The sequence below is a fragment of the Pelodiscus sinensis genome, chromosome 30, assembly GCF_049634645.1.
Source record: "Pelodiscus sinensis isolate JC-2024 chromosome 30, ASM4963464v1, whole genome shotgun sequence".
NCBI lineage: Eukaryota > Metazoa > Chordata > Testudines > Trionychidae > Pelodiscus > Pelodiscus sinensis.
In genome coordinates, this window is record NC_134740.1 from 13754028 (window position 1) to 13781421 (window position 27394).

Here is a 27394-nt window from a genome sequence, read left to right on the forward strand (position 1 = left end):
GAGGAGAGTTTATTGAGTCCCCTGTGTGCTAGGAGACAGAGGGGAGCAGAAAGAGAAACCCAGCACTCCAGCCTCCTGGGCTGGGTAAGGAGAGGTAAGGGGGTGATTGCATGGGTGGGTGCTGGCATTGGGGAGGGGGATTTGTGCTGTTTGTCTTAGGGTGAGGTGGAGGCAGCAGTGTGTGTGGGGGGGAGAGTTTGTTTGTGCTGTGTCCTGTAGGCTGTTTGTGCCTGCAAGTGTTAGAAAGAGGAGGTGGGTGGGTGTTGGCACTGGGGTGAGGTGGAGGCAGGGGAAGTTTGTCTGGGGTGTCTGAACCCCCTTGCTGTAGCCCTCTCGGCTTGGTTTGGAGGGCAGGGAGTGGGGAGCAGGCTGCAGAGGGAGGCCAGGAGGGTATTTGCATGATTGCATTTCCAATCAGGTTTCCAGCGCTATTAATGGCTTCAGGGAAGAAAGAAGACAATTCTTTGCACAGGTGGGTTTTGGAGAGTTGCAGAAATCTAAAACTCTGAGCTTAAGGATTTTTTTAAATGTGATGTCACTAATTAATACACGGCAGATTGTATTGCCTTAAGGCCAGCTGTTTGCTATGAGTCCAAAGCAGCATTAATTAGATGTGGTCCTTGTTGTTTTGGAGGATGAAATCTTATTTGCAAGCTCTTTGAAACTTCTGCAAACCCTGAAGCCAGGTGTTAATTGTGATCTTCTCATAGCGGCCAATGCCAGAGGGGATGCACAGCACAGGGAATCCAGTGATCCCTCTCCTGTCATCCATTTCCAGCATCTGACAAACAGAGGGTAGGAACATCCTCCCTGGCTAATAGCCATGGATGGACCTAACCTCCATGAATTGGTCTAGTTCTCATTTAAACCCTGTTAAAATCCTGCTCTTCACAATGTCCTCCAGCAAGGAGTTCCGCAGGTTGGCTGTGTTTTGTATGAAGAAACGTTTCCTTTTGTTTGTTTTAAACCTGCAGCCTGTTAAAATCCTGCTCTTCACAATGTCCTCCAGCAAGGAGTTCCGCAGGTTGGCTGTGTTTTGTATGAAGAAATGTTTCCTTTTGTTTGTTTTAAACCTGCAGCCTGTTACTTTCATTTGGTGACCCTTTGCTCTTGTGGTATGGGAACATGTCAATCGCTTTTCCTTCTTTGCTTGCTCCATTAAGTCCTGATTTCCATGACCGAATCCGACGCGGAGCCGTCAGTTCTGTCTGCCTGCTGCCCACCTGCTTCTCTACTAGCTGCCCTCTATTGCACTGTGCGCTCTCAGTCTTAGGCTGCGGTTTCGTGCTAAGACCTGCTTCACGTTAGCCTTTGCTAGGCTCAGGATGGACGGCCTCCCCGGAGCCCCGCCCAAACCTGTATACCGGCGGTCTCCAACCTTTTTAAGTGTGCGATCACTTTTTCGAATTGAAGTGCAATTCAGGATCTACTTCAACCCAAGCACCCTTGCCCCGCCTCTTCTCCGAGGCCCCGCCCCTGCTCACTCCATCCTCCCGCCCTCCCTCCCTTACAGAGGGCTGGGGTGCCGGGGAGGGGGATGCAGATGGAGACGCTGGTCTTGAGCTAAAGCATTTGGTGTATGGGAGAGGTTCTGAGCTGAGCCTGGGGCAGGGAGTTGAGGTGCAGGAGGGGTTCAGGGTACAGGCTCTGGGAGGGAGGGTTCTGGGGGACTCAGGATTAAGGCAGAGGTTTGGGGTGCAGGAAAGGGGCCGGGGACACCACTTATCACAGCTGGCTTCTGGGTGGGGGTGCAGTGGGGCTGAGGCAGGATCACTCCTGCTTGACCCTGCCCCACTCCCTAAACTCTCCATCCCTACCCTCCGCCACCCTGAATCCACCGTTCTAGGATTCTATGACTACAGGGGAGAAGTGGAGGGATTTGGGGGCCGCTAGGTGGAGCAGGGGTTGGCCCACGGCCTGGGTTGGAGGACCTCCTTGGACACGCCCTGCCCTTGTCAAGGTCTCTCCAAGCGCCTCGTGTTGAGCCTCTTCCCAAAATGATTTTTCAATTCAAAGCCACTCGAAACTCAACGTCAACTCCAGCTACGTAACTAACCTCCTTAATGGCATTGACTGAAGTGGGGTGGCGTATCTTACTTCAAAACCCCGCTGTAGTGGAGACCCGGCCCCAGTTGGGTGACTATAGAGTTGGATGCTAGTGTTGTTTTGGGGTGAGCTCTAAGGTACAAATTGATACCGGGTGAGTGAGCTGTGGGGTGGGCCCCAGGGCTGGGGTCACACGGGAGCGGGGGGCGGGGGAAGGATGAATGGGCACTGGCAGAGCTGTGGGGTGGGTAGGATGGCCAGAGATGGATTTAAGGGGGTTACAGATCAGGATTGGGGGGCTGAGCGCTGAGGTGTGAAATTGCCGGGGTCTGGGGGTCAGGTTGCTGATTGATACGTGCTGGCCTGCATTTGTCTGTGTCGTGTCCCGTCCCGTCATCCACCCTCTCCTGTCCAACGCAGCTCAGTTGCTTTCCGGTGACCCTTGATAATGTGCTTTTCTGGGGTGATTTATCTCAATTTGTGAGTCCAGCCAGCTGTCCCTGGACAGAATTGGAGGGGTCCCATGTCTGGCGGAGCAATTCGTGGTTATCTGTGGTACGGAGCTACAATGCCTAAACCCACTGGCCTGTGTCCTGTGCGAATAGCTAAAGCGAGCGAGTCCTGTCTCTCAGCAAACATCCTGGCCACCTCTGGCCTGGAGAAGACGCCTGCTTGGTCGCACCTCAAGTTTGTGAACCTCAAGGAGGGAAGCCAACCTGAGGCTCAGCCTGTTTATCGAGCGCCCAGGCCCAGCGGGTACTACGGGGCTTACCGCTGAGGAGAGACGCAAAGACCGCACGTCTAGACCGCAAGCCTCTTTCGAAAGAGAGTGTCTAGATGACAACCAGTACTTGCGAAAAAGTAAGCAGCTTTTCTGAAAGAGAGCACCCAGGCAGTTGGGATGCGCTCTTTCGAAAAAGCGCAGTTTGCATGACATAGGACCTGTTTTTGACAGAGCACTTTCGCATACAGGCGTGCTTCCTCATAAAACGAGGTTTTCCGTGGTCGAAAAAACTGCCGCATTCTTTCAATTTACTTTCGAAAGAACGCGGCAGCACTCTAGATGCAGGGAAAGTTTTTTTTGAAAAACCTTGTAGTCTAACATACCCAAGGAGAGGCCGAGGTTGTGGCTGGGGGGGAGGTGAGAGAACCCTTAGTAAGCTTTAAGAATAAGAGTTGGAGGGTTGGGGGCTGGAGTAGCCCAGCATCCAAGCTGGGCCCATGGTGTGTGTTCACCCCGAAACGGGCTGCAAGTCAGGATTAATGGGCACTGACAGAGCTTTGGGGGGCAGGGAGGAGCCCTGGGTCACGGGGGGCAGTGGGGAGGTCGACGGGACGTGGAGGAGAGAACTGGGGTTCGTATGCGTATGCAGCACGGCAAGGCCTGTTACAGCCTGGGCGCATTGGTGGATCTGCCACGGAGTTCCTGCACCCCTGGAGTTGCCTGTCTCTCCCTGCGGCTGGGCCCAGCTGGCTTGTCTCAGGGATCCCTGGTGTGTTTCCATATCCCCATCCCAGCCTCCCTCCCTCCCCTCGCATTCCCGCACTGGGTGGGACTGTGGAGGAATTTGCCAAGGAAGGGATCACCTTTCACCGGAGCTGGTTGAACAGGCGTGACCCCTTCTAACACACACACACGTCTTTTGTCTAACTCTAATCAACGCCCCTGACTATCCTCTCTAATCAGCCCCGCGGGGCCCGCTGCCCCTCATGAAGCTCCCAGCAACACTCCCGGCTAATGGCCTCCTGCGGGACTCGCTCAAACCACAGATAACTTTGGTTCTGCCGCTCGCCCGCAATTCCTTGCAAGATCTGGCAAATCTCCAGGGCCTGGTCTCAGGTGAGCGCAAGATTTCTTCGAGCACTGATTAAGGCCTGTGAAGTTATAACAACAGGTGTGTGTCCACCTCCAATTCCCTCCTGCCCCCCATGTTCCACATGGCTAATTGGAGAGGGTTCTTTTTCGTAGCTGGGTGGCTAACAGGGATGGTTTTAACGAGCACACAACGGCAGCAGGACTAATATTTTTTAAACCAATAATTGTTACCCTAAACCAGAGTCAATGAAATGAACATGTGAAATTGATCGGGGTCCTTTTGTGCAGGCCAGGTGCCATCCCAGACGTGGAGAAACTGAGTCATCTGTAGGGTCAAGCATCTTTCACAATAGACGGGCCCTTCATCCCTTGATCAGCCACTGGGGACAGACAGAACCGTAGTTAATGTCTACCCCCTGGCCACAGCTACCTTGGCAGAACATCTGTCATCCCAAGAGCTGCTTGTCAGGCCAAATTCCCACCGGCTTTGCTGTGGGTGGCGTTAGAAGGAATATCTGTCAGGGTATGTCTACACTACAAAGTTAATTCTAACTAACGGACGTTAGTTCGAATTAACTTTCATAGGCGCTACACTAGCGCTCCGTTAGTTCAAACTTAATTCAAACTAGCAGAGCACTTAGTTCGAACTAGGCTTAGTCCTCGTAGAATGAGGTTTACCTAGTTCAAACTTACTAGTTCAAATTAAGGGCTATGTAGCCCCTTAATTTGAACTAGTGGGAGGCTAGCCCTCCCCAGCTTGCCCTGGTGGCCACTCTGGGCACCACCAGGGAAACTCTATTACCCCCCTCACGGCCCCTAAGCCCTTAAAGGGGCACGGGCTGGCTACGGTGCCTGTGCCAGGTGCAAGCCTGCCAGCACCCAGCCAGCAGACCCTGCACCTGGCACAGCACGAACCAGCCACCCGCTGCCCCCCAGCCCTCCCCCTCTTCCCGGGACCAGGCTGGCGGCTCCCAGGAGCTTGCCCGAGACCGCAAGAGGCGGGCACCCGCCTGGGCTAGTGCGGACATCGTGGACCTCGGCCACGAACTCTGCACTAAGCACAGGGAAGTGGCCATCTAGGGCAGGAGAGCTGCCAGCCTGGCCACCCAGGAGCAGGTTTGCATGAAAATCAAGGTGGTCCACTGAGACCCCCGACCCTGAGCCCTGAGCTTAGAATGGCCGTACTGGGTCAGACCAAAGGTCCATCTAGCCCAGTAGCCTGTCTGCCAACAGCAGCCAACCCTAGGTACCCTGGAGGGGATGGACCAAAGACAGTGACCAAGCCATGTGTCTCGTGCCATCCATCTCCAGCCTTCCACAAACTTTGGGCAGGGACACCATTTCTACCCCCTGGATAATACCACTTCATGAACCCAACCTCCATGACTTGATCTAGCTTCTCTTTAAACTCTGTTCTAGTTGTAGCCTTCACAGCCTCCTGCAGCAAGGAGTTCCACAGGTTGACTCTTTGCTTTGTGAAAAAGAACTTTCTGTTGTTAGTTTGAAGCCTGCTACCCATTCCTTTCCTTTGGTGTCCTCTAGTCCTCCTATTATGGGAACTAATGAAGAACTTTTCTTTATGCACCCTCTCCACACCACTCTTGCTTTTATAGACCTCTATCCTATCCCCCCTCCGTCTCCTCTTCTCTAAGCTGAAAAGTCCCAGTCTCTTTAGCCTCTCTTCATATGGGACCTGTTCCCAACCCCTGATCATGTTAGCTGCCCTCCCCTCTCCCACCCTCTCTCTTCCTCTCTCCCACCTCCTTTTCCCAGTGTCCCCAAAGGTTAATCTCCCCCCCCCCAAGTTTTGTTAAATAAAGAGAGATTCTATTTTTGAACACACGTGTCCTTTATTTTGTACATCAGGAGGGGGGGCGAGGGAGGGGTCAGTGGAAGGAGGTGAGGGAGGAATGGGGTACGAGCCCCCGATGGGGAGGACTGGGCTGGCTCTGCGGGCTCCTCGGGGTGGAAGTTCTCCTGCAGCCCCCCGATTGACCCCTCCCCCCGGATGGCAGCCTGTGGCAAGTGCAGCCGGGCTGATGGCCGAGTGCTGTGATGTGCCGAGTGTGGGCACTCAGGACACTCCAAGACAGGACTGCTTTGCAAGCGGGGAGCCCTGGGAACTGTCTGTCTGGGGTGGGGGTTGGGTCCCTTTAAGCACAGCCCTCGGCCAGCCTGAGACAGCAGCTCCACGCTCTAAGTCCTAACCTGATGCCCTGTCGGCACTGCTTCCGGCCAGCCTTAACCCCGGTTCAGGGTCCACTCAGTGTGGACATGCTAGTTCGAATTAGCAAAACGCTAATTCAAGCTAGTTTTTAAGTCTAGATGCGTTAGTTCGAATTAGCTTAGTTCGAATTAACTAGTTCGAACTAAGTTAGTTCGAATTAGTGCTGTAGTGTAGACGTACCCTCAGTTACCAAAACTCAGGATCCATTTTTCAATGGATTGAATAGCCAGGACTGTGAAATGGATCCACACAGCAGCCCCTGCCGACGTATGCTCATCCTGCTGGAAGGGCAGAACAAGTGGGGTTCTGCAGGGGTCTGTTTTGGGGCCGGTTCTGGTCAATATTTTCCCTATTTTATATCGGGTCAGTATAAAAGATATCATAGAATCCTAGAACCCTAGGGCTGGCAGAGACCTCAGGAGACACCGAGTCCAGCCCCCTGCCCAAAACAGGACCAAGCCCAACTCAACCATCCCAGCCAGGGCTTGGTCAAGCCGGGACTTAAACACCTCTAGGGATGGAGATTCCACCCCCTCCCTAGGAAACCCAGCCCAGGGCTTCACCACCCGCCTAGGGAAATTGTTTTTCCTAATATCCAACCTAGACCTCCCCCACTGCAACTTGAGCCCATTGCTCCTCATTCTGCCACCAGCCCCCACTGAGAACAGTCTCTCTCCAGCCTCTTTGGAACCCCCCTTCAGGGCGTTGAAGGCTGCTCTCAAATCCCCCCTCACTCTTCTGTAGCTTGAACAAGCCCAAATCCCTCAGCTTCTCCTCGTAGGTCATGTGGTCCACCCCCCTAATCATTTGGTCTCCCTCCACAGGCCCCTCTCCAATGCGTCCACATCCTTTCTGTAGTGGGGGGCCCAGAACTGGACACAATCCTCCAGATGTGGCCTCCCCAGAGCCGAATAAAGGGGAATAGTCACTTTTCTAGATCTACTGAAAATGCTCCTCCTAATGCAGCCTAATATGCCATTCACCCTCTTGGCTACAAGGGCACCTTCTTGACTCATACCCAGTTTCTCATCCACTGTAACCCCCAGGGCCTTTTCTGCCAAACTTAGCCAGTCAGTCCCCAATAATGCTTGGGATTTTTCCCTCCCAGGTGCAGTATTCCACATTGTCCTTGTTGAAACTCCTCAGATTTCTTTTGGTCCGGTCCTCCAATTTATAGAAGTGTAATTTATTTGAAAGTCTTTGGAAGTGGGGTTTTCTGGAAGATATCACTGCCAGTAATAGCCTGTAGTTGTTTCCGTAGAGCAAAATGTTTTCAAGAGGATTTAAGGAGTGAAAATAGCTATAGTTCATTTTTGGATCTAAGAATCCAATTGTGATACATCTGGAGATATGTCCAGGAAGTAGTGTCAATTATTACCAATATTTTTTTCTTTATATTCCTGCTTCCTTAGTACTTGAACTTTGAAAGCACAGAACTTGTTGAAAAAAGAAAAGAAGAATCAAAATATCCTTTCAAAAACACACAAAAATATTTTATTTGGAAATATTTAAACAACCTTTTTATTGCTTATTGTTGAACTTTATGATTGTTTCCATTTCCTTCTTTCCTTCCTTCCTTCCCCTCTCTCTTTCTCTCTCTGAACCTGGACATTTTATTCAAAATATTTTTTAGAACTCCAACATTTTTACCAAAATCTGAAACACATTACTCCAAAATACTTTTTGGAATCGATTTTAAAAAAAAATACTGGATCATGTTAAGAAGATCTGAGTATTTCCAGAAAAAAAGAAATCTTTTTGAAAAAGGATTTTTTGAATTTTGTTACAGCAAAAGCCACGCCAACCAATCAGAGGCCCAAAAGGTTCTTGTGTACAATTTACTTAGAAAATAAAACTTTTATTGATGTTTTAATTTATTTCCAGTGAAAATAAAGGGCCTTTTCACCTCTCTGTGTGGCGTTTGCTGAGAGAAAAGCAGGTGCCCAGCAGTGTATGATGCACACAAGATATAAATAATAATTTAATATATGGAGATAGGTATATCTCCTAGAACTGGAAAGGACCTTGAAAGGTTATCAAATCAAGTCCTGTCCCCTGCTTTCATAGCAAGACCAAGTACCATCTCTGAGCAATTTGCCTTAGATCCCTCAATGGCCCTCTGAAGGCTTGAACTCATAACGCTGGGTTTAGCAGACGAATACGCAAACCAACTGAGCTATCCCTCCTCCCCCAAAATTTATTGCTGGGGGTTCCTTTGGAAGCAGTTTGGTTGAGATTTTTTTCAGAAAAATGTAACACACATTCCAACACAGGAGGAAGGAAGAAGGGCGAAGACGCTACGTGCTACCAACCTCCATGCCCAAAGGGGAAAAGATGCTCACAACTTACTGATACTTTGCTGGGTGTGACAACGCAGTCGGGGTTCCCCCGATCCTGCACCCCCGTAGCAGCCAGAACCGCCTCTAGCAGCCAGCAGAATAGGGAGGGGCGTATTGATTTTCCAGAATACAGCACAGACATGATGTGGCAATAGGAGGGGGCGAGGATGCCCCAGACCCCGTAAAGTGCGGTGCCTGAGCCCCTAGTCTCCAGGCCCCCTCCCTAGGTTGTCTCCATCACGTTTCCAGCCCCAGACTCACTCTTCCTCCCCCCACGTACTTCCTTTGCTCCAAACTCCTTCCCCCCGTCAGAATCGGCCTAAAAACCAGCAAGATGCCCCACTACATCACACTGGGAAACTGAAAATGGACTTTTGAATCATTTTAAACTTTTCACAAGGAAAAGCCCAGTTTTTATGCCCCCCAAAGCGTGAAACCGAATACTGCTGGAACACAGTGAGTAGACTAAAACAAAGAAAACTTTGGCAACTGGAACACCAAACGCGTGGGTACACACACATAGAGCCCTTCCCTCAGAAGCATGCACATTCTAAATCACATCGCCTTGCTCTACTCACTAGACTTCACTCCTCTTCCAGGGATGCACCTAGAGCCCAGGAGTCCTGGATCTTAACCCATTAGAGGACAGCGACTCCCCTTCACCCACCTAGCCCCTAGCCAGGGCTTTCCAGAGAGCCCCCTTCACGTCCTTGTTCCGCAGGCTGTAGATGATGGGGTTGAGCATGGGAATGACGATGCCGTAGATCACGGGCAGTGCTCGGTCCTGTTCCTGCGAGTAGGTGGTGTTGGGGCGGAGGTAGGTGAAGAGGATGGTGCCGAAGTAGAGGCTGACCACGGTAAGATGGGAGGTGCAGGTGGAGAAGGCCTTGAGGCGCCCGGCGCTGGTGCGGATGCGGAGGATGGTCCGCCCGATGTACACGTAGGACACCAGGGTGCCCAGCAAAGAGCCAGAGACGAGGCCACCACCAAAGATGAAGGTAACAATCTGGTTGATCCGGGTGTCGGAGCAGGAGAGCTGTAGGAGCGGGGGGATGTCACAGAAGAAGTGGTGGAGGACGTTATTCTGGCAAAAGGACAGGATGGTTAACAGGGACGCGTGCACGGCTGAGTTGGCCAAGCCAAAGGCCCAGGCTGCTGCAGCCAGCAGGGCGCACAGCCGCCGGCTCATGACCGTGCCGTAGTGGAGTGGGTGGCAGATGGCCACGTAGCGGTCGTAGGCCATCACCCCCAGAATCAGGCATTCTACCCCCCCGAAGGAGATGAAGAAAAATGTCTGGCAGAGGCAGCCGGCCCAGGAAATGGACTGGTCCCGCGACAGGTAATTAGTCAGCACCTTGGGCACGGTGGAGCTGATGTAGCTGATGTCCACCACAGACAAATTCCCCAGGAAGAAGTACATGGGTGTGTGGAGCCGGGAGTCCAGGCCGACCAGCAGTAAGATGAGCAAGTTGCCCACCAGGGCAACCAGGTACATGGCCGTGAAGACCCCAAAGAGGACCAGCTGCTCCTCTGGGTTGCTGGAGAGGCCGAGGAGGATGAATTTGGTCACCGAAGTGCTGTTCTGACTCTCGGTCGGCTCCAGGAGGTCCATCCCCTGTGGGCAGAAGGAGGACAGTGGTGTAAGTTTGGGAGTGAGACAATTACCTTGATGCTGAGCCCTAAAAAGTGCATGCATGTTAAAACAATATCCCAACATCCAACAATGAAAAACCAACTGTGGAGAAGGTCTGAATGGGGAACAAAGAGGGAGTTGGTCCAACATAAAACATCTCCTGGGAAAACTGCGGCACGATGGTAAGATCATCCCAGTTAAAAAAGAAAAGTGTCAGGTAGAAGCTATGCGTGACCATGGATAAAATAATGAGGTGAACGACTTGGGGTCTGAAGGGATATTTATCAGGGAATAAGTCCAGATAAAAACCAAACATCTGCGAGGTGACCAACCGGCCTCTCTGCGGGATGGTGTGCCAACGACCACAGGGCATTCCATAGGGAGTGGAGACTCGTGATCTAGAGCAGGGGGCTGGTGGGAGGTAGGATACTAGATTCTTTCCCAGTCCTGGGAGGGGCAGTTTGAGAAAAACCAGATGCCAGGATCCCAGGCCTGACAGAGACCACGGGAGTCATTGTGTCCAAACTCCTGGCCAAAACAGGACCAACCTCAACTCAATCATCCCAGCCAGGGCTTGGTCAAGCTGGGACTGAAATACCCCTAGGGATGGAGATTCCACCCCCTCCCTCGGGAACCCAGCCCAGCGCTTCCCCACCCGCCTAGGGAAATTGTCCTAATATCCAACCTACACCTCCCCCACTGCAACTTGAGCCCATTGCTCCTCGTTCTGCTATCTCCCCCACTGCGAACAGCCTCTCTCCAGCCTCTTTGGAACCCCCTTCAGGAAGTTGCAGGCTGCTCTCAAATCCCCCCTCGCTCTTCTCTTCTGCAGACTAAACAAACCAAATCCCTCAGCCTTTCCTCGTAGGTCATTTGCTCCAACCCTGGAACCATTTTGATTACCCTCCACTGGACCCTCTCCAATGCACCCACATCCTTTCTGTAGTGGGGGGCCCAGAACTGGACACAATACTCCAGATGTGGCCTTCCCAGAGCGGAATAAAGGGGAACAATCACTTCTCTGGATCTGCTGGCAATGCTCCACCTAATGCACCCTAATATGCCATTAGTGTTCTTGGCTATAAGGGCGCCCTGTTGACTCATCTCCAGCTTCTCCTCCACTGTCGGCCCCAGGTCCCTTTCTGCCGATGCTCCCTTCCCTGCCCCTTAAGGGTGTCGGGGCACTGAGAGGCTGTCGTGAGGGAGACTGAGAAAGGGAGATGGGTTTTTTGCTCCGGGCTCCCATGAGTCTCCCTCTGCCCCTCAGTTCTGGGTTCCCTGGCACTGCCCTACCTCTGCACGTCCATCCCCACCTCCATCTGTGTTATCTCATCCCTGCTCCACACACGTACACTCTTGATCTCAATCTGCTCTTGGTCTCAGCCTGCTGGCCTGAGCTGTCTCCCTCCCAGCTTGACCATCGCCCCACCTCATCCTCCATGGCTGCAGAGTGGGCACCAGGCTCAGAGAACCCGCTGCCCACCCCATCCAGGCATGGGCCCAAGGAAGGGCTGCAGTAGCCACACCGTGGGTCTATCAGGGTGCAGCAGATATCGGGAGCTGCAGGACTGGCTGGCCCATAGGTCTGGTCTGGGACCGAAGGGAAAAGTGGGCAGGGGACAACGAGAGAGCAAGGCGTACCAGGTTAGATGGAGCGACGATCCTTTCCGGGACGTGTGTTCTCGTGGAAGGAAGTCGATTTGCTACTCCAGCTTGAAATCCGCCGCCCATTCCGGGCATGAATTGTCCTTGACTGCTGGGCTCTTCAGAGCTCTGTCCTGATGTGCGCTTTGGAAAGCAACCATCTCTCTGCCCCCACCCCACCAAGCCCTGCAGCGGAGACGTGGGGCTGGCAAGTTATTCCCGAGCCGTCTCCCACGGGAATCCTTGTTGAGAGCCTGCAAACATCGCCTCCGGCTAGTCCTGCATGCATCAATCCGCCTCTTCCAGCCTGCACTCTGGGGCAAGGAGAGCCACAGCTGACCAGGAGTCGAGCCAAAAGGAACCACATGGTCCCATTCTGAGTTCCTCTCTTTAGGTCTGTCCCATTTCAGGACCCCCTGTTCTAAGTGACTCTCGCATGACTAAGTGAGACACCAAGGAGACATGGCAATTTCCAAGACACTACGATTCACCAGGGGGATTTCAGCGCACCTTAGGAAAATGCTTTAAAATTCCACCTGCATCCTCAGCTGGTGTAAACGAAGACGCCAGGGCTGCATCTAGACTGGCAAGTTTTTCCGCAAAAGCACCTGCTTTTGTGCAAAAACTTGCCAGCTTCTACACAAAGCACTGATGTTCTATTGTCTGAAATCAGTGCTTCTTGCGCAAATGCTTTCACTTTCCCATTTGGGCAAAACCCCTTTTCTGGAAATGTATTTGCGCAAGAGGGCCAGTGTAGACAGCTAAAAACTGTTTTGCACAAAAAAGGCCCAATGGTGAAAATGGTGATCCGGGTTTTCTTGTGCAAAACCATGTCCAGATTGGCACAGACACTTTTCCACAAAAAGTGCTTTTGCGGAAAAGCATCCGTGCCAATCTAGATGCTCTTTTCCGCAAGTGCGTTTAACGGAAAACTTTTCCGTTAAAAGCATTTGCGGAAAATCATGCCATTCTAGACGTAGCCAGTGTGTAGACTAAAAGAAAGAAAACTTGGGTAACTGGAATACCAAACTCTTCTGTACATGCACATAGAGCCTTTCCCTCAGAAGCATGCAAGTTTTAAATCACATCGCCTTGCTCTATTCACTAGACCTCACTCCTTTTCCTGAGATGCACACAGAACCCAGTAATCCTGGATCTTAACCCATTAGAAGACAGTGCTTCACCTTCACCACTCTAGCCCCTGCTCAGGGCTTTCCGGAGAGCCCCCTTCACGTCCTTGTTCCGCAGGCTGTAGATGATGGGGTTGAGCATGGGAATGATGATGCCGTAGACCACAGGCAGCACCCGGTCTTGCTCCTGTGAGTAGGTGGTGTTGGGGCGGAGGTAGGTGAAGAGGATGCTGCCAAAGTAGAGACTGACCACAGTCAGGTGGGAGGTGCAGGTGGAGAAGGCCTTGAGGCGTCCGACCCGGGTGCGGATCCGGAGGATGGCCCGCCCGATGGACACGTAGGACACCAGGGTGCCCAGCAAAGAGCATAAGACGAGGGCACCACCAAAGATAAAGGTAACAATCTGGTTGATCCAGGTGTCGGAGCAGGAGAGCTGTAGGAGCGGGGGAATGTGGCAGAAGAAGTGGTGGAGGACGTGGCTCCGACAAAAGGACAAGATGGATATCAGGGATGAGTGCACAATTGAGTTGGCCAAGCCCAGGGCCCAGGCGGCTGCAGCCAGCAGGGCGCACAGCCACCTGCTCATGACCACGCCGTAGTGCAGTGGGTGGCAGATGGCCACATAGCGGTCGTAGGCCATTACCCCCAGAATCAGGCACTCCATCCCACCGAAGGAGATGAAGAAGAACATCTGGCAGAGGCAGCCATCCCAAGAGATGGACTGGTCCTGCGTCAGGTAATTGACCAGCACCTTGGGCACGGTGGAGCTGATGTAGCCAATGTCCACCACAGACAAATTCCCCAGGAAGAAGTACATGGGTGTGTGGAGCCGGGAGTCCAGACCGACCAGCAGTAAGATGAGCAAGTTGCCCACCAGGGCCACCATGTACATGGCCATGAAGACCCCAAAGAGGACCAGCTGCTCCTCTGGGTTGCTGGAGAGGCCGAGGAGGATGAATTTGGTCACCGAAGTGCTGTTCTGACTCTCTGTCGGCTCCAGGAGGCCCATCCCCTGTGGGCAGAAGGAGGACAGTGGTGTGAGTTTGGGAGCGAGACAATTATCTTGATGTTGAGCCCTAAAAAGTGCATGCATGTTAAAACAATATCCCAACATCCAACAATGAAAAATCAACTGTGGAGAAGGTCTGAATGGGGAAAAAAGAGGGAGTTGGTCCAACATAAAACATCTCCTGGGAAAACTGCGGCACGATGGTAAGATCATCCAAGTTAAAAAAGAAAAGTGTCAGGTAGAAGCTATGCGTGACCATGGATAAATTAATGAGGGAATGGGATATTCCCCCAGTACATCTTTTTATGGGCTTTCAAGCTAGGTACGGGATGGCATGGAAGGGAGGAAGAACCAACAGAGGTGACTGGATGAGGTTCACCAACAGAGCTACCACCATTTCCGGGGACGTTTCTCAGACATTTCTCACCCTGCACCAGGGCTCCCTACACCCTGACCCAACCAGGCCATAGGGATCACCATGCTACCTTGGACAGCTCCAGATAAATCCCAACCACCACCTGAGATGAAAAGGGCTCGGACAGCAGCAAGGGCAAGAATTTCATCCCGTCTCGGCTTGGCTGCTTCTCCTTTCTCTGGCAGAAAGGTTATCATAAGAACGGCCATACTGAGTCAGATCAAAGGTCCTTCTAGCCCAGTACCCTGTCTGTCGACAGTGACCACTGTCAGGTGGCCCAGGGGGGTGGACCAAAGACAATGATCAAGCGATTTGTCTCCTGCCATCCCTCTCCAGCCTCTGACAAACAGAGGCCGAGGACACCATTTTATCCCCTGGCTAATAGCCTTTTATGGACCTAACCTCCATGAAATTATCTAGCTTCTCTTTAAACTCTGTTATAGGCCTAGCCTTCACTGCCTGCATGGCTACACAAGGAAATTAGTTTGAAATACCTATTTCAAATATGCTTATTCCCCAAGGGCACGTCTACACTACAGTGTTATTTCGAAATAACTGACATTATTTTCAGATAACAAGAGGAGCATCCACACAGCAAGCCCATTATTTTGAAATCTTTTCAAAATAAACAGGCTGCTTCTTCCGGAATAATAAACCCTCATTTCACGAGGAATAACGTCTCTTCCGAAATTATTTCGAACTAGCTCCTCCCCGGGGCCACTGAAAGGACATAAAAATGTAAGAACGGCCAGACTCGGACAAACCAAAGGTCCATCCAGACCAGTGTCCTCTCTGCCCACAGTGGCCAATGCCAGGTACCCAGAGGGAGTGAATCAAACGACCCGTCTTTGGGACTTTGTTTAATAGTGTTTGAGGCTGCATGTACACTACACTTCTTTTTTCCGGAAAAAGGTATGCAAATTGCGCAGCCCAATTTGCATACCTTTTTCCGACTGTATTTTTCAGAAGAGGCTTTTCTGAAATTTGGCCTGTTGGCACGGGGACAAATTTCAGAAAAACGTCCTCTTTTGCAAGAGCCCTTTTTCGAAGTTTACAGGGCTTTCGAAAGGGCGTGTCTGCTTTTCTGCAAAGAGTGTCCAAAGAGCAGACATGGTCCCTGGACGCGGTGGAATTTCTCCAGGGTATCCCGGAAAAACTCCTCAATGTAGACATTGCCAGAGATTGGACAGTGATTGGATTTGGTTGGCCCTTTTTGCCCATTTATTGCATCAATATTAATATGTCACAGTCAGACTGGTAAGGGTCAGGTGTACGGGAGAACCGTGCTGAATTTCTTGTTCTGCCTCAGTGACCCAGGACCAGATTTTCAAGCTGCCTTAATATCAAAGGTGTTGAGGCATCTGACAACAAGGGGAGTTGGGCACCTCGATGTCTTGGGAGTGAGTAGTTAGATCTGTTCTAAGAACAAAATCCAGTTCAATCACGTTGGGCGCAGGGGGAAGCACAGTTTGTCATCAGGCTGCTCCCTTGCCCTGGAGTGCTCCCACAAATACAACTGGGAGGGAATTCCCTGTCCAGGAAGCGGTTTCCGAGAGCGAACAGACAGCAGAGCCGCGAGGGAGATGGGCCGCTTTGCTCGGATGCAGGGGACCCAGGCTCTGTCTGCGGATGGGACACAGGAGCCTACCTCCCAGCCCCCCTGTTCTAACCACTATCCCCCACAACCAGGGGAAGAACCCAGGAGTCCTGACCCCCCACCCTGACCTCTCTAACTTGCCTCCCCTCTTCCCAGAGCAGGCTTGGTAAGGTCAGATGAAGAGGAAGTCCTTTAAATAGTGTTGGTCGGGTTTTTTTCAGTGCAAGTTGCCAGATGAGTCTAAATATCGGCGTGGTTGCCCCAGCGGAGGGAGGTGAACGACTTGGGGTCTGAAGGGATATTTATCACGGAATCAGTCCAGATAAAAACCAAACATCTGCGAGGTGACCCGCCGGCCTCTTTGCAGGATGGCGTGCCAACGACCACAGGGCGGGTGGCATTTCAAAGGGAGTGCGGATTCATGGTCTAGAGCAGGGGAGTAGGATACTGGATTCTTACCCAGCCTTGGGAGGGGCGGTTTGAGGAAAAACCAGATCCCAGGATCCCAGGCCTGGCAGAGACCACAGGAGTCATCGTGTCCAAACTCCTGGCCAAAACAGGACCAACCTCAACTCAATCATCCCAGCCAGGGCTTGGTCAAGCCGGGACTGAAACACCTCCAGGGATGGAGACACCACCCCTCCCAAGGGAACCCAGCCCAGCGCTTCCCCACCCACCTAGGGAAAGAGTTTTTCCTAATCTCCAACCTAGACCTCCCCCACTATAACTTGAGACCACTGCTCCTTGTTCTGCCACCTGTCACTACATGGGAAAACGTTTGCCCATCTCTACAGAGCCGAATAAAGGGGAACAATCACTTCCCTGGATCTGCTGGCAACACTCCTCCTAATGCACCTTAATACACCATTAGCCTTCTTGGCTACCAGGACGCCCTGTTGACTCGTATCCAGCTTCTCCTCCACGGTCGGCCCCAGGTCCCTTTCTGCCGATGCTCCCTTCCCTGCCCCTTAAGGGTGTCGGGGCACTGAGAGGCTGTCGTGAGGGAGACTGAGAAAGGGAGATGGGCTTTTGGCTCCGGGCTCCCATGAGTCTCCCTCTGCCCCTCAGTTCTGGGTTCCCTGGCACTGCCCCGCCTCTGCACGTCCATCCCCACCTCCATCTCTGTTATCTCATCCCTGCTCCACACACGTACACCCTTGATCTCAATCTGCTACCCTTGGTCCCAGCCTGCTGGCCTGAGCTGTCTCCCTCCCAGCTTGACCATCGCCCCACCTCATCCTCTGCGGCTGCAGAGCGGGCCCCAGGCTCAGAGAACCCGCTGCCCACCCCATCCAGGCATGGGCCCGAGGAAGGGCTGCAGTAGCCAGACCGTGGGTCTATCAGGGTGCAGAAGATATCGGGAGCTGCAGGACTGGCTGGCCCATAGGTCTGGTCTGGGACCGAACGGAAAAGCGGGCAGGGGACAACGAGAGAGCAAGGCGTACCAGGTTAGATGGAGCGACGATCCTTTCCGGGACGTGTGTTCTCGTGGAAGGAAGTCGATTTGCTACTCCAGCTTGAAATCCGCCGCCCATTCAGGGCATGAATTGTCCTTGACTGCTGGGCTCTTCAGAGCTCTGTCCTGATGTGCGCTTTGGAAAGCAACCATCTCCTTGCCCCCGCCCCACCAAGCCCTGCAGCGGAGACGTGGGGCTGGCAAGTTATTCCAGAGCTGTCTCCCACAGGAATCCTTGTTGAGAGCCTGCAAACATCGCCTCAGGCTAGTCCTGCATGCATCAATCCGCCTCTTCCAACCTGCACCCTGGGGCAAAGACAGCCACAGCTGACCAGGAGTCGAGCCAAAAGGAACCACATGGTCTCATTCTGAGTTCCTCTCTTTAGGTCTGTCCCATTTCAGGACCCCCTGTTCTAAGTGACTCTCGCGTGACTAAGCGAGACACCAAGGAGACATGGCAATTTCCAAGACACTACGATTCACCAGCGGGATTTCAGAGCACTTAGGAAAATGCTTTAGAATTCCACCTTCATCCTCAGCTGGTGTAAATGAAGACGCCAGGGATGCGTCTAGACTGGCAAGTTTTTCTGCAAAAGCATCTGCTTTTGCGCAAAAACTTGCCAGTTATCTACACTGGCCACTTTATTTTGCGCAAAAGCACTGACGTTCTACTTGCGCAAATGCTTTGACGTTCTCATTCGGGCAAAAGCCCTTTTCTGGAAATCTTTTTGCGCAAGAGGGCCAGTGTAGACAGCTAAAAACTGTTTTGCGCCAATAAGCCCTGATGGTGAAAACGGCGATAGGGGCTTTCTTGCGCAAAACTGCGTCCAGATTGGTACAGACACTTTTCCACAAAAAATGTTTTTGCAGAAAAGCGTCCATGCCAATCTAGACACTCTTTTCCGCAAATGCTTTTAACGGAAAAGTTTTCCGTTAAAAGCATTTGTGGAAAATCATGCCAGTCTAGACGAAGCCCAAGGGTTTAATTTCAGTGATTTCCAGCGTGGAAGGGCACAAGGCAGAATTGGAAATCCTAGCTTCCCCATAAGCCAAGTTTTAGGGCCATTCATAATTCATAGGGTCAGATCGTCCACTGATAAAATCAATGTCATTTCAATTAAATCAATGGGGTACATCTAGACTACAGGCTTTTGTCGACAGAAGTTTTGTTGACAGAAGCAAGCTGCTTTGTCGACATGACAGTGAAGATGCAGAGGACAGTGTAGATGCAATGTCTTCTTCTGTCAACAGAACTCTGTCGACAAAACGCATTATTCCTTGCAGAATGAGGTTTACAGCCGTGAACAAAACCCAGAGGCAGTGTAGATGCAGGTATAGTTTTGTCGACCAAAGTCCTCTTGGGTGACAAAACCCTGGAGTCTAGACACACCCATGGGAACTAGATAAGGCAACTCTGAAAAACCTCACCTGGCCTAAATCAAGCCCGTTTAGCAAAACTAAACTTTCTCATAAGCTGATTTTTTTTGGACAAACTACTTTTGTGACAAGAGGGAGTTCATTAAAACTGGAAATGTTACAGTTAAATATGAATCAACTGTGTGACACTGTTGCAAAAAAAGCCAACATGACTCTGGGCTGCATTCGCAGGAGTGTTGTGAGCAAGACACGAGAAGTCATTCTTCTACTCTGCTCTGCACCGGTTAGGTCTCAACTGGAGGATTGTGTCTAGCTCTGGGCACCACGTTTCAAGGAAGATGCGGAGAAATTAGTTTTTAATGCACCGCGTCTTTGTGGCCACGAGGGGGTTCATCCAAAACAGAAATGGGAAAACGAGGGAGACGAGGCAGGTGAAGTGATAGGTTGTTTTGGGCTGGTAAAAGAGAGAAGCTTTCCAGTTGTTCGGAATCCCTCTGATGGTATGTCCGTCTGGTTCCGCCAAATGTGGATCTTGAGGGGGGCCTCTTTCAAATCTCCTCCAGTCCTTCGGTGCTGTTGCCTTCCTGGGTTTCAGCTGTGCTGGACACGAGTTGGCCAGGGAGGCCAAACCTTCACAGCCAACAGCCTCGGCATGGTCCCTTCACAGTCCTCGAGTGGTTGCCCTGTGCCATTCTAAGCTCTTCCCACTTGGTTGGCCATTCAGCCCACCGACATTATCCAGTAGCCACCCAGCAACCAGGGCAAGATGGCACGTCCCGCCACGGAGCTGTTCCTCCCCCATCCCACAAACCTCACCTTGGGGCCAGCTGTCCCCGATGGAAGGCACCATTTGCAGGGAGAGGTGACTGCTGTTGCGTCAGTAACTGGGATGATTCTTGGGATGCCCAAGAATGTTTGACCACCTGCAACCCACCTAGGAGATGGAAACTTACCCAAGTCCCCTGCTCAGTTCCCTGGAGCTACCAGCGTGTTAAGAACATGACAGCAGCCAGACGGGTCCATCAGTCAATGGTCCATCCAACCCAGTATCCTGTCTGCCAACAATGGCCAATACTAGATGCCCCAGAGGGAGGGAACACAACAGGGAATTCTCCCATCACCCACCTCCAGACAAACAGGGGCAAGGGACACCATTCCTACCCATCCTGGCTAATAGCCATCGATGGACCTAATCTCCATGAATCTATCTCACTCTTTTTTTTAACCCTGTTCAAGTCCTGGCCTTCACCACATCCTCTGGCAAGGAGTTCCACAGGTTGACTGTGCGCTGCATGAAGAAAAACGTCCTTTTGCTTAGTGATAGAAATGTAGCCATGTTAGTCTGGTGCAGCTGAATCAAAAAACAGGACTATGTAGCACTTTAAAGACTAACAAGATGGTTTATTAGATGATGAGCTTTCGTGGGCCAGACCCACTTCCTCAGATCCCCTGTTTGATCTGAGGAAGTGGGTCTGGCCCACGAAAGCTCATCACCTAATAAACCATCTTGTTAGTCTTTAAAGTGCTACATGGTCCTGTTTTTTGGTTCCTTTTGCTTGTTTGAAACCTGCTGCCTATTCATTTCATTTGGTGTCCCCTAGTTCTTGTGCTATGAGAACAAGTATGTAATTTTTCCTTATTCACTTTTTCCGCCCCAGTCATGATGTTACAGACCTCTCTCCTATCCCCCCTTAGTCTCCTCTTTTCTAAGCTGAAAAGTCCCAGTCCTTTTCATCTCTCTTCATAGGGGACCCGTTTCAAACCCCTCATCGTTTTTGTTGCCCTTTTCTGAACCTTTTCTGGCCTTCATCACATAGACAAATCCCATTATTCCCATGGAGGTGAAGAAGGTGGCCATGTTTCCCCTCAGCTTGGTCGGCAAGCATGGTCTGGAAACATGAGTAGCTTCCGTAGGGAAGGGGCTTTAGGAGTCCGAGCTGCTTACACCCCCTGGAGCATGGGGGCTCCCCTCTTGATCCTCGTTACGTCAAAGGAAGTGGTAATGTGCACCTGCCCCAAGCCACACATGCAGGCCTGTTTCTCGGGAGCTCCAAGTGTCTTGACTTTCTCTCCAGCTATGTCTAGACTGCATCCCTCTGTCATCAGAGTGATGCAAATCAAGCACGTTGAAATTGCTAATGAAACCAGGATTTAAATATCCCACACCTCGTTAGCATAAAGATGCGGCCATGTTAATTCCTCAAAAAATGAGGTTTATGGGATCTGTCGAAAACGGCTTTATTTTTGACAGCTGCGCGTCTAGACTGCCGGGTTTTTTCCAAAAAACCTCAGTTTCGAAAAAAGCGGCGGCCATGTTTATGCTAATGAGGCATGGGATATTTAAATCCTGGCTTTATTAGCAATTTTGACATGCCTAATCTACATCTCTCTGTTGATAGAGAGGTGTAGTCTAGAGACACCCTCCATGTCCCGGCCTGCCGACAAGTGGGGACGAAGGGGGTACCTTCCCCAGGCCCTACCCCTTCTATCTGAGGCCCCGCCTCCTCTAGGAGCATGGAGCCACCACCCCTCCCATCTTGCCCAGGGCCTCAGCAACTGTGTCACCCCGCTGCCTAGGTCCATACTTATTATTATTTTAACCTGGGCTGTTCAAGGGAATACGGCTTCCATGAGGCCTGGGTTTTGCAAATTCCAGGCTGATATTTTTTTTTTTCTGAAATTCAACAGAGGCCCACAACTCGTAAAATAAAAAGCTAGCCCCGCGGTCAGAACTGAAAGACTGTAGGAACCCCCAGATGGTGATAGGTCAGGCCTGGGCAAAATACGGCCTGCGGTCCACATCTGGCCTGCCACTCCACACTCAACTCAGAAACACGGCTGCCGGGCCCCCTTTCTGTTTGTAAACCTCGTTCCACGAGGCATAAGGGAGCAGTCGACAAAGGCTTCCCCTGTCGACCGATCCGCATCTTGACTCGCGCGCTGTGCCGATGATCAGCTGAGCCGGCATAGTGCGGCGGCCATTTTTAAATCCCCGCTTCATTGACTATGTCGGGTAGCCTATCTTACATGCCTCTGTCGGCAGAGGCATGTAGTCTAGACATACCCAAGGTGGCTAATTGCCTTTGTAATTCTGGCCAACAGACAGCATAGGAGCTGGGCTGGAATGAGGTAAGCTCATGCCACGAAAGCAGGAAGACTTGAACATTGGAAAGGTCGTTTTTCACTTTCAAGTTCACACATTGTTGAACTTTTTTTTCCCTTGGTGTCCCTGCTCCTAAGTTGTGCAGGGCTCCGGGGAGGGAGCCACACAAGGGCTCAGGCAACAGAAATAGATAAATCCCTTTCCGGCAGCCCCGATTGTGACATTCAAAGCCAGTGACTCACTGTGCATTTGCAGAGAGCCACAGGTTCGAATAAAATCCGGTTAATTCAGTCTCAGAATAATCCTACAGCGGCTCGACGGAATGAATTACATGCTGGGAACATAGCCACCGAGACAGGTACCGTACGTTTGCAAATTTAATCTAATATATTTCAGGCTTAATATCGAGGGTGAATTTAAGAGCAGGGATAAGTAATATAATCTGAATTCTTTTATGTTTTTACTATCAAATTTCTCCTCTACAGCTAGCCAGGAAATAAAATTTTAAAAAATTGCCTGCAGAAAATTAAACATTTTCATCCCTCAACCCAATTTTGTTTTAGGGTAGGATGACCCAAAATGATCAATTTCAAGGTGTCGTATTTAAGGAAGGTTGCTTCCCGAGTAATGAGGTTTACAGGAGAACACCACAGAGTTTTTGAGAAGAGCAGATACCTAAAAAAGAAAGTTCTTTAAACAACTAATTTCCATTCAAAACCAACCCAAAACTTCCAACCTGTTTTCAACAATAGACAAAGGTGCGGGCAATTCACCCTGTCTAAAAATGAGTGTCTCGTTAATCCTATGATCTCTTTGCTTATCTAGATTTCAGAGGAAAATACCACAGACCAACCAGCAACGGTGATTTCACAGAAAAGGTTTCACACGTATCTTGTTACAAGTTTACCCCTTTTTATTCCAGTCTGAATTTCTGTAGCTGTCTCTCAGGGCCTAAGCAGTTGTGTGTGAATGTTCCCACGGCCCAAGCCATCTGGCTTGCCCTATAGGGGTGCATCTATGCTGCACCCTAAACTCTCAATATGATATGCAATTTCACTTTGCAAATTGAATATCTTATTTTGATTTTATTTCAAAATAGCTTATTTGCAATTTGGCACACCTACATGGCACCAAATTTTGAAATAAAGAGTTATTTCGAGCCATCCCTTATTCCTTGTGCAATGACAATGTGTTTTCAGTTGAGAACCACTGTTAACTGTTGCTTCAGTAGCAGAAATATATTGAGCGCCTTGTGTGTAACACTGTGTAGCATGTTTTTGAATCCTTCTTTGATTCTGACGGCTTCTGTCTGAATCCGCCCCAATTTACCAGCATCCTTCTTGCACTGCGGATCCCAGAACGGGACACAGCATTCTAGCTGTGGTAGCACCCGTGTCCCATGCTAGAACTTCTCTATTCTGCTTGAGATCCCCTTCTTCTTGCTTCCTGTTAGCTCTGCCGGCCACCGTGGGAGCTCATGTTCAGATAAGCTACAATCACTCAAGAGATCTAGGAGTCATTGTGGACAGGTCTCTGAAAACATCCACTCAGTGTGCAGCGGCAGTCAAAAAAAGCAAACAGAATGTTAAGAATCATTAAAAAAGGAATCGAGAATAAGACAGAGAATATCTGACTGCCTCTATATAAATCCATGGGACGCCCATATCTTGAATCCTGCATAGAAATGTGGTCACCTCATCTCCAAAAAGATCTATTGGCATTGAAAAAGGTTCAGAAAAGGCCAACAATAATGCTGAGGGGTTTGGAACGAGTCCCATATGAAACGAGATTAAAAAGAGTTGGACTTTTCAGCTGAGAAAAGAGGAGACTAAACGGGACAGGATAGAGGTCTATAAAATCACAACTGGAATGGAAAAAGTGAATAAGATATTTACTTATTCCCACAAGGTAAGAATGAGGGGTCAGCGAATGAAATGAATAGGCAGCAGGTTTAAAACAAACGAAAGGAAATTTTTCTTCACTCGGTGCATAGTGAGGGGTAAATCTCGCTCCCCTGGGGTACAGAGCCCCCAGAAGGGTCCGAGGCCGGAGGTCAAATCAAATCAGTGAGGCAGGAGAGAAATCTAGAAGGAAAAACTTTATGATGCATGCATGCAGGCTGGCAGCCGTAGCAGTCAGCCCTGAGTTACAGGGTTTTGGATCCTTTATACAGAATGCTTAGACAGTTCAGTTGTGGATTGTTATTCTTTAACATATCAAAGTCTCAGCAGAAGTACTCTGAGACTTCTGTTCCCCCCAGGGCTATGTCTAGACTGCAGGCTTCTTTCGAAAGAGGCTCTTTCGAAAGATCGCGTCTAGACTGCAGGCGGATCTTTCGATAGAGGAAATCCGCTTTTTCGAAAGAGAGCACCCAGCGAGTCTGGATGCTCTCTTTCGAGGAAGCCCTATTTACATTGAAGAACGCCTTCTTTCGAAAGAGGAACTTTCGAAAGAAGGCGTTCTTCCTCGTGAAACGAGGTTTACCGCCATCGAAAGAAAAGCCGCGTTCTTTCGAAATAATTTCGAAAGAACGTGGCTTGAGTCTGGACGCAGGGGAAGTTTTTTCGGGAAAAGGCTACTTTTCCCGGAAAAACCCCTGAGTCTGGACACAGCCCAGGAGTGCTAGAAGTAAGTTTTACAAAACAAAGGCACATGAGAATGTGGAGTAGTAGTCTTACAAGGCAATTGTGACAAAGATAAGAGTATACATGATAATTTGTGACAGACTAGGAGTATCCATGAATTTGAGAGAGGCATTTGTAAGGGTCTTTGATTACAGTTAATTTGATTTCACTGTCATACAAGGAGAGAGGCCTGGAAAACTTTTAACCCTTACAGCAGTTTTCTTTTAGAAAGTTATTTTTTCTGCACAGTCCCCCCTTAGACACAATTGGAGTTATTTGATTTTCCCCACAATAGTCAACCTGTGGAACTCCTTGCCACAGGATGTGGTGAAGATCAGGACATTAACAGGGCTCAAAAAAGAGCTAGATAGATTCATGGAGGTTAGGTCCATCGATGTCTATTAGCCAGGATGGATAGGAAGGGTGTCCCTGGCCTCTGTTTCTCTAGAAATGGATGATAGGGGAGGGATCCCGTGAAGATTTCCTTTTCTGTTCCCTCCCTCCGGGGCATCTGGCATTGGCCACTGTTGGAAGACAGGACCCTGGGCTGGATGGATCGTTGGTCTGACCCAGTCTGGCCGCTCTTATGAGCATTCATCACAACCCCCGTGTCTTTTGAGAGACCCAGGTTGGACTCCCCTGATCTGGAGGTCTGACCTCTGTTCTTAGATCCCAAAGTGGAGCTGGAGTGGAAACGGGACTGGGGGGCCGTAGGTCAGTGAGTAGCCAGGTAGCATGCGTTCTGAGGTATTAAGGAGGACCCATTCCAGATGCTCTACCCGTAGGACAACTGGGTGAGTTGGTTACATTTTCCTGGGATGCTGGCTGTGTCAGCGTTTGAGAATTTCAGTTTCACACCCAGATGAGGAGCCAGCTTTTTATAGCGATGAGGAGCCATCTTGGCTCAAACTGGTGGATTGGGGTTGTCCTGCATTCTGCATTTTATCAAGCCCTGTCGTGGGGCAGGTGGGACAGCAACCCCCTAAACCTTAAGAGAGCTGCTCATGTGCGGTCAGGAGCGCCGACCGCCCCTAGTCTCTGGAAGTGACAATTGCTGTTGTGTTGTGGGATGTTCCTGAGCGAATCGGGCCCCTTTCCTCTGGTCCCTCTAATCCATTCGCCTTCTCTTTCCCTCCGCAGGCAGCTGGAATGTGCTGAGGAAGACAATGTCCAACGGAAGCATCGTGACCGAGTTCCTTCTCTTGGGGTTCTCCGATGTTCGGGAGCTGCAGATTCTGCACTTTGTGGTGTTTCTGGTGCTTTACCTAGTTGCTCTGTTGGGGAATCTTCTCATCATCTCAGCCATCGCCATTGACCACCATCTCCACACCCCCATGTACTTCTTCCTGGTGAACCTGTCCCTTCTAGACCTCGGCTCCATCTCCGTCACCATCCCCAAATCCATGGCCAACTCCCTCCTGGATGTCAGATCCATCTCTTATTCCGGATGTGTCGCCCAAGTCTTTCTCTTCGTCTTCTTCGTCTCGGGGGATGTTGCCTTGCTCACCATCATGGCTTACGACCGGTATGTGGCCATCTGCCGACCGCTGCACTACGAGCGCGTGATGAACCGGGGAGCTTGTGTCCACATGGCTGCCGGCGCGGGGGCAAGCGGTCTTCTCTATTCTGCCCTGCACACCGGGAATACGTTTGCCGTCTCCTTCTGTGGGAGCCACGCGGTGGCCCAGTTCTTCTGTGAAATCCCCCAGCTGCTCAAGCTGGCTTGCACCGATTCCGACGTCAGTGAAAATGGGGTTATTGTCTTTAGTGCCTGCTTAGTCTTTAGCTGCTTTGTTTTTATAATTATATCCTATGTTCTGATCTTCAGAGCTGTGCTGAGAATCCCCTCGCAGCAGGGCCGGCGCAAAGCCTTCTCCACCTGCCTCCCCCACCTCACTGTGGTCTCCTTGTTCGTTTCCACCGTGTTCTTTACCTACCTAAAACCCAGCTCTGGATCCACATCTATCCCAGATCTTGCTGCAGCTGTCCTCTATTCTGTACTGCCGCCCATGCTGAATCCGGTTATCTACAGCATGAGGAACAAGGAGATCCAAGTTGCCCTGCGGAAACTCACAAGGTCAAGGTTACTGACCAAGAATTGAAATGTCTGTCTTCCTCCCTTGGCTGGGATTTCATCCAATGTTTCTTGGGAGAGAGAAACAACTGGTCTGTGATTTTATCCAGAGTTTCCTGAGAGAGATAAGCAGCCAGTCTTGTAATTGTCTGTGCGAGGACAATGAGTGGGCTCTTCTTTGAGCAATAGACTAAATCCAGACTGTGTCCAGTCAAGACAATGGACTTTCTTTAGGGCTAGGTTGATGAAAGTAAGAATGGAAGAGCTGTCTCCTTATACACATGTATCCAACTGAGGGATCTATACTGCCACTATCACCGTGCATGTCGAATTATTAGCTACACAAGAATTCCTAGTGTACATGATGTATTGTCTGCCCCTCCTCCTACTTTAAGGTAAACATTTTACATGGGGTATGAATGATCGGGCTGATTCGCATGGCCGTCTTTTCTCGTATTTATGTTCAGTTCATTTGTTGGTTGGATCTGCCTCCTTTTTCTATATCTGGATTGGTTTTTGGAAGGTGGGGGATATGGGCGGGTCTATACCCCAGAGTTATTTCAAAATAACGAGGCGAGCGTCCACACAGCAAGCGCGTTATTCCGAAAATATTTCGAAATAACGGACTTCCCATTCCAAAAGAGTAAACCCTAATTTCACAAGGAATAACACTTATTTTGAAATAAATGCATAGAGTCGACATACTGTCTAGGATTAGATAACTGTGCCATTTTCGGAGGGGAGGGGGCATGAATCTTGGGTGTCAATTTCATCACCTCTTGGATGATTTTATTTTCTTAGAGAACCAAAATTTCCATAATGACAAAGGGTGGAAAAGAGTTACTGTGAGTTTGACAATGACTGAGTTCCAATTCTGATGATAATTCTGATGAAATTGGGAATT

General features: G+C 50.4%; 3 protein-coding genes across 3 annotated transcripts; 1 reads left to right on the plus strand and 2 right to left on the minus strand.

Moving 5' to 3' along the window:
* On the plus strand, window positions 1-27391 carry LOC102463195 (olfactory receptor 14A16-like). Its single transcript, XM_075912229.1, has 2 exons — window positions 1-94; window positions 25557-27391. The coding sequence occupies exon 2, from the start codon at window positions 25583-25585 to the stop codon at window positions 26516-26518; it is 936 nt and encodes a 311-aa protein (XP_075768344.1). The 5' UTR covers window positions 1-94; window positions 25557-25582; the 3' UTR covers window positions 26519-27391.
* LOC102447285 (olfactory receptor 5AP2-like) lies at window positions 9096-10040 on the minus strand. Its single transcript, XM_025189435.2, has one exon. It carries the CDS (start codon window positions 10038-10040, stop codon window positions 9096-9098), a length of 945 nt encoding a protein of 314 aa, XP_025045220.2.
* On the minus strand, window positions 12900-13844 carry LOC142821312 (olfactory receptor 5AR1-like). The gene has a single exon (XM_075912187.1). The coding sequence runs from the start codon at window positions 13842-13844 to the stop codon at window positions 12900-12902; it is 945 nt and encodes a 314-aa protein (XP_075768302.1).
* Window positions 27392-27394: the final 3 nt, after the last annotated feature.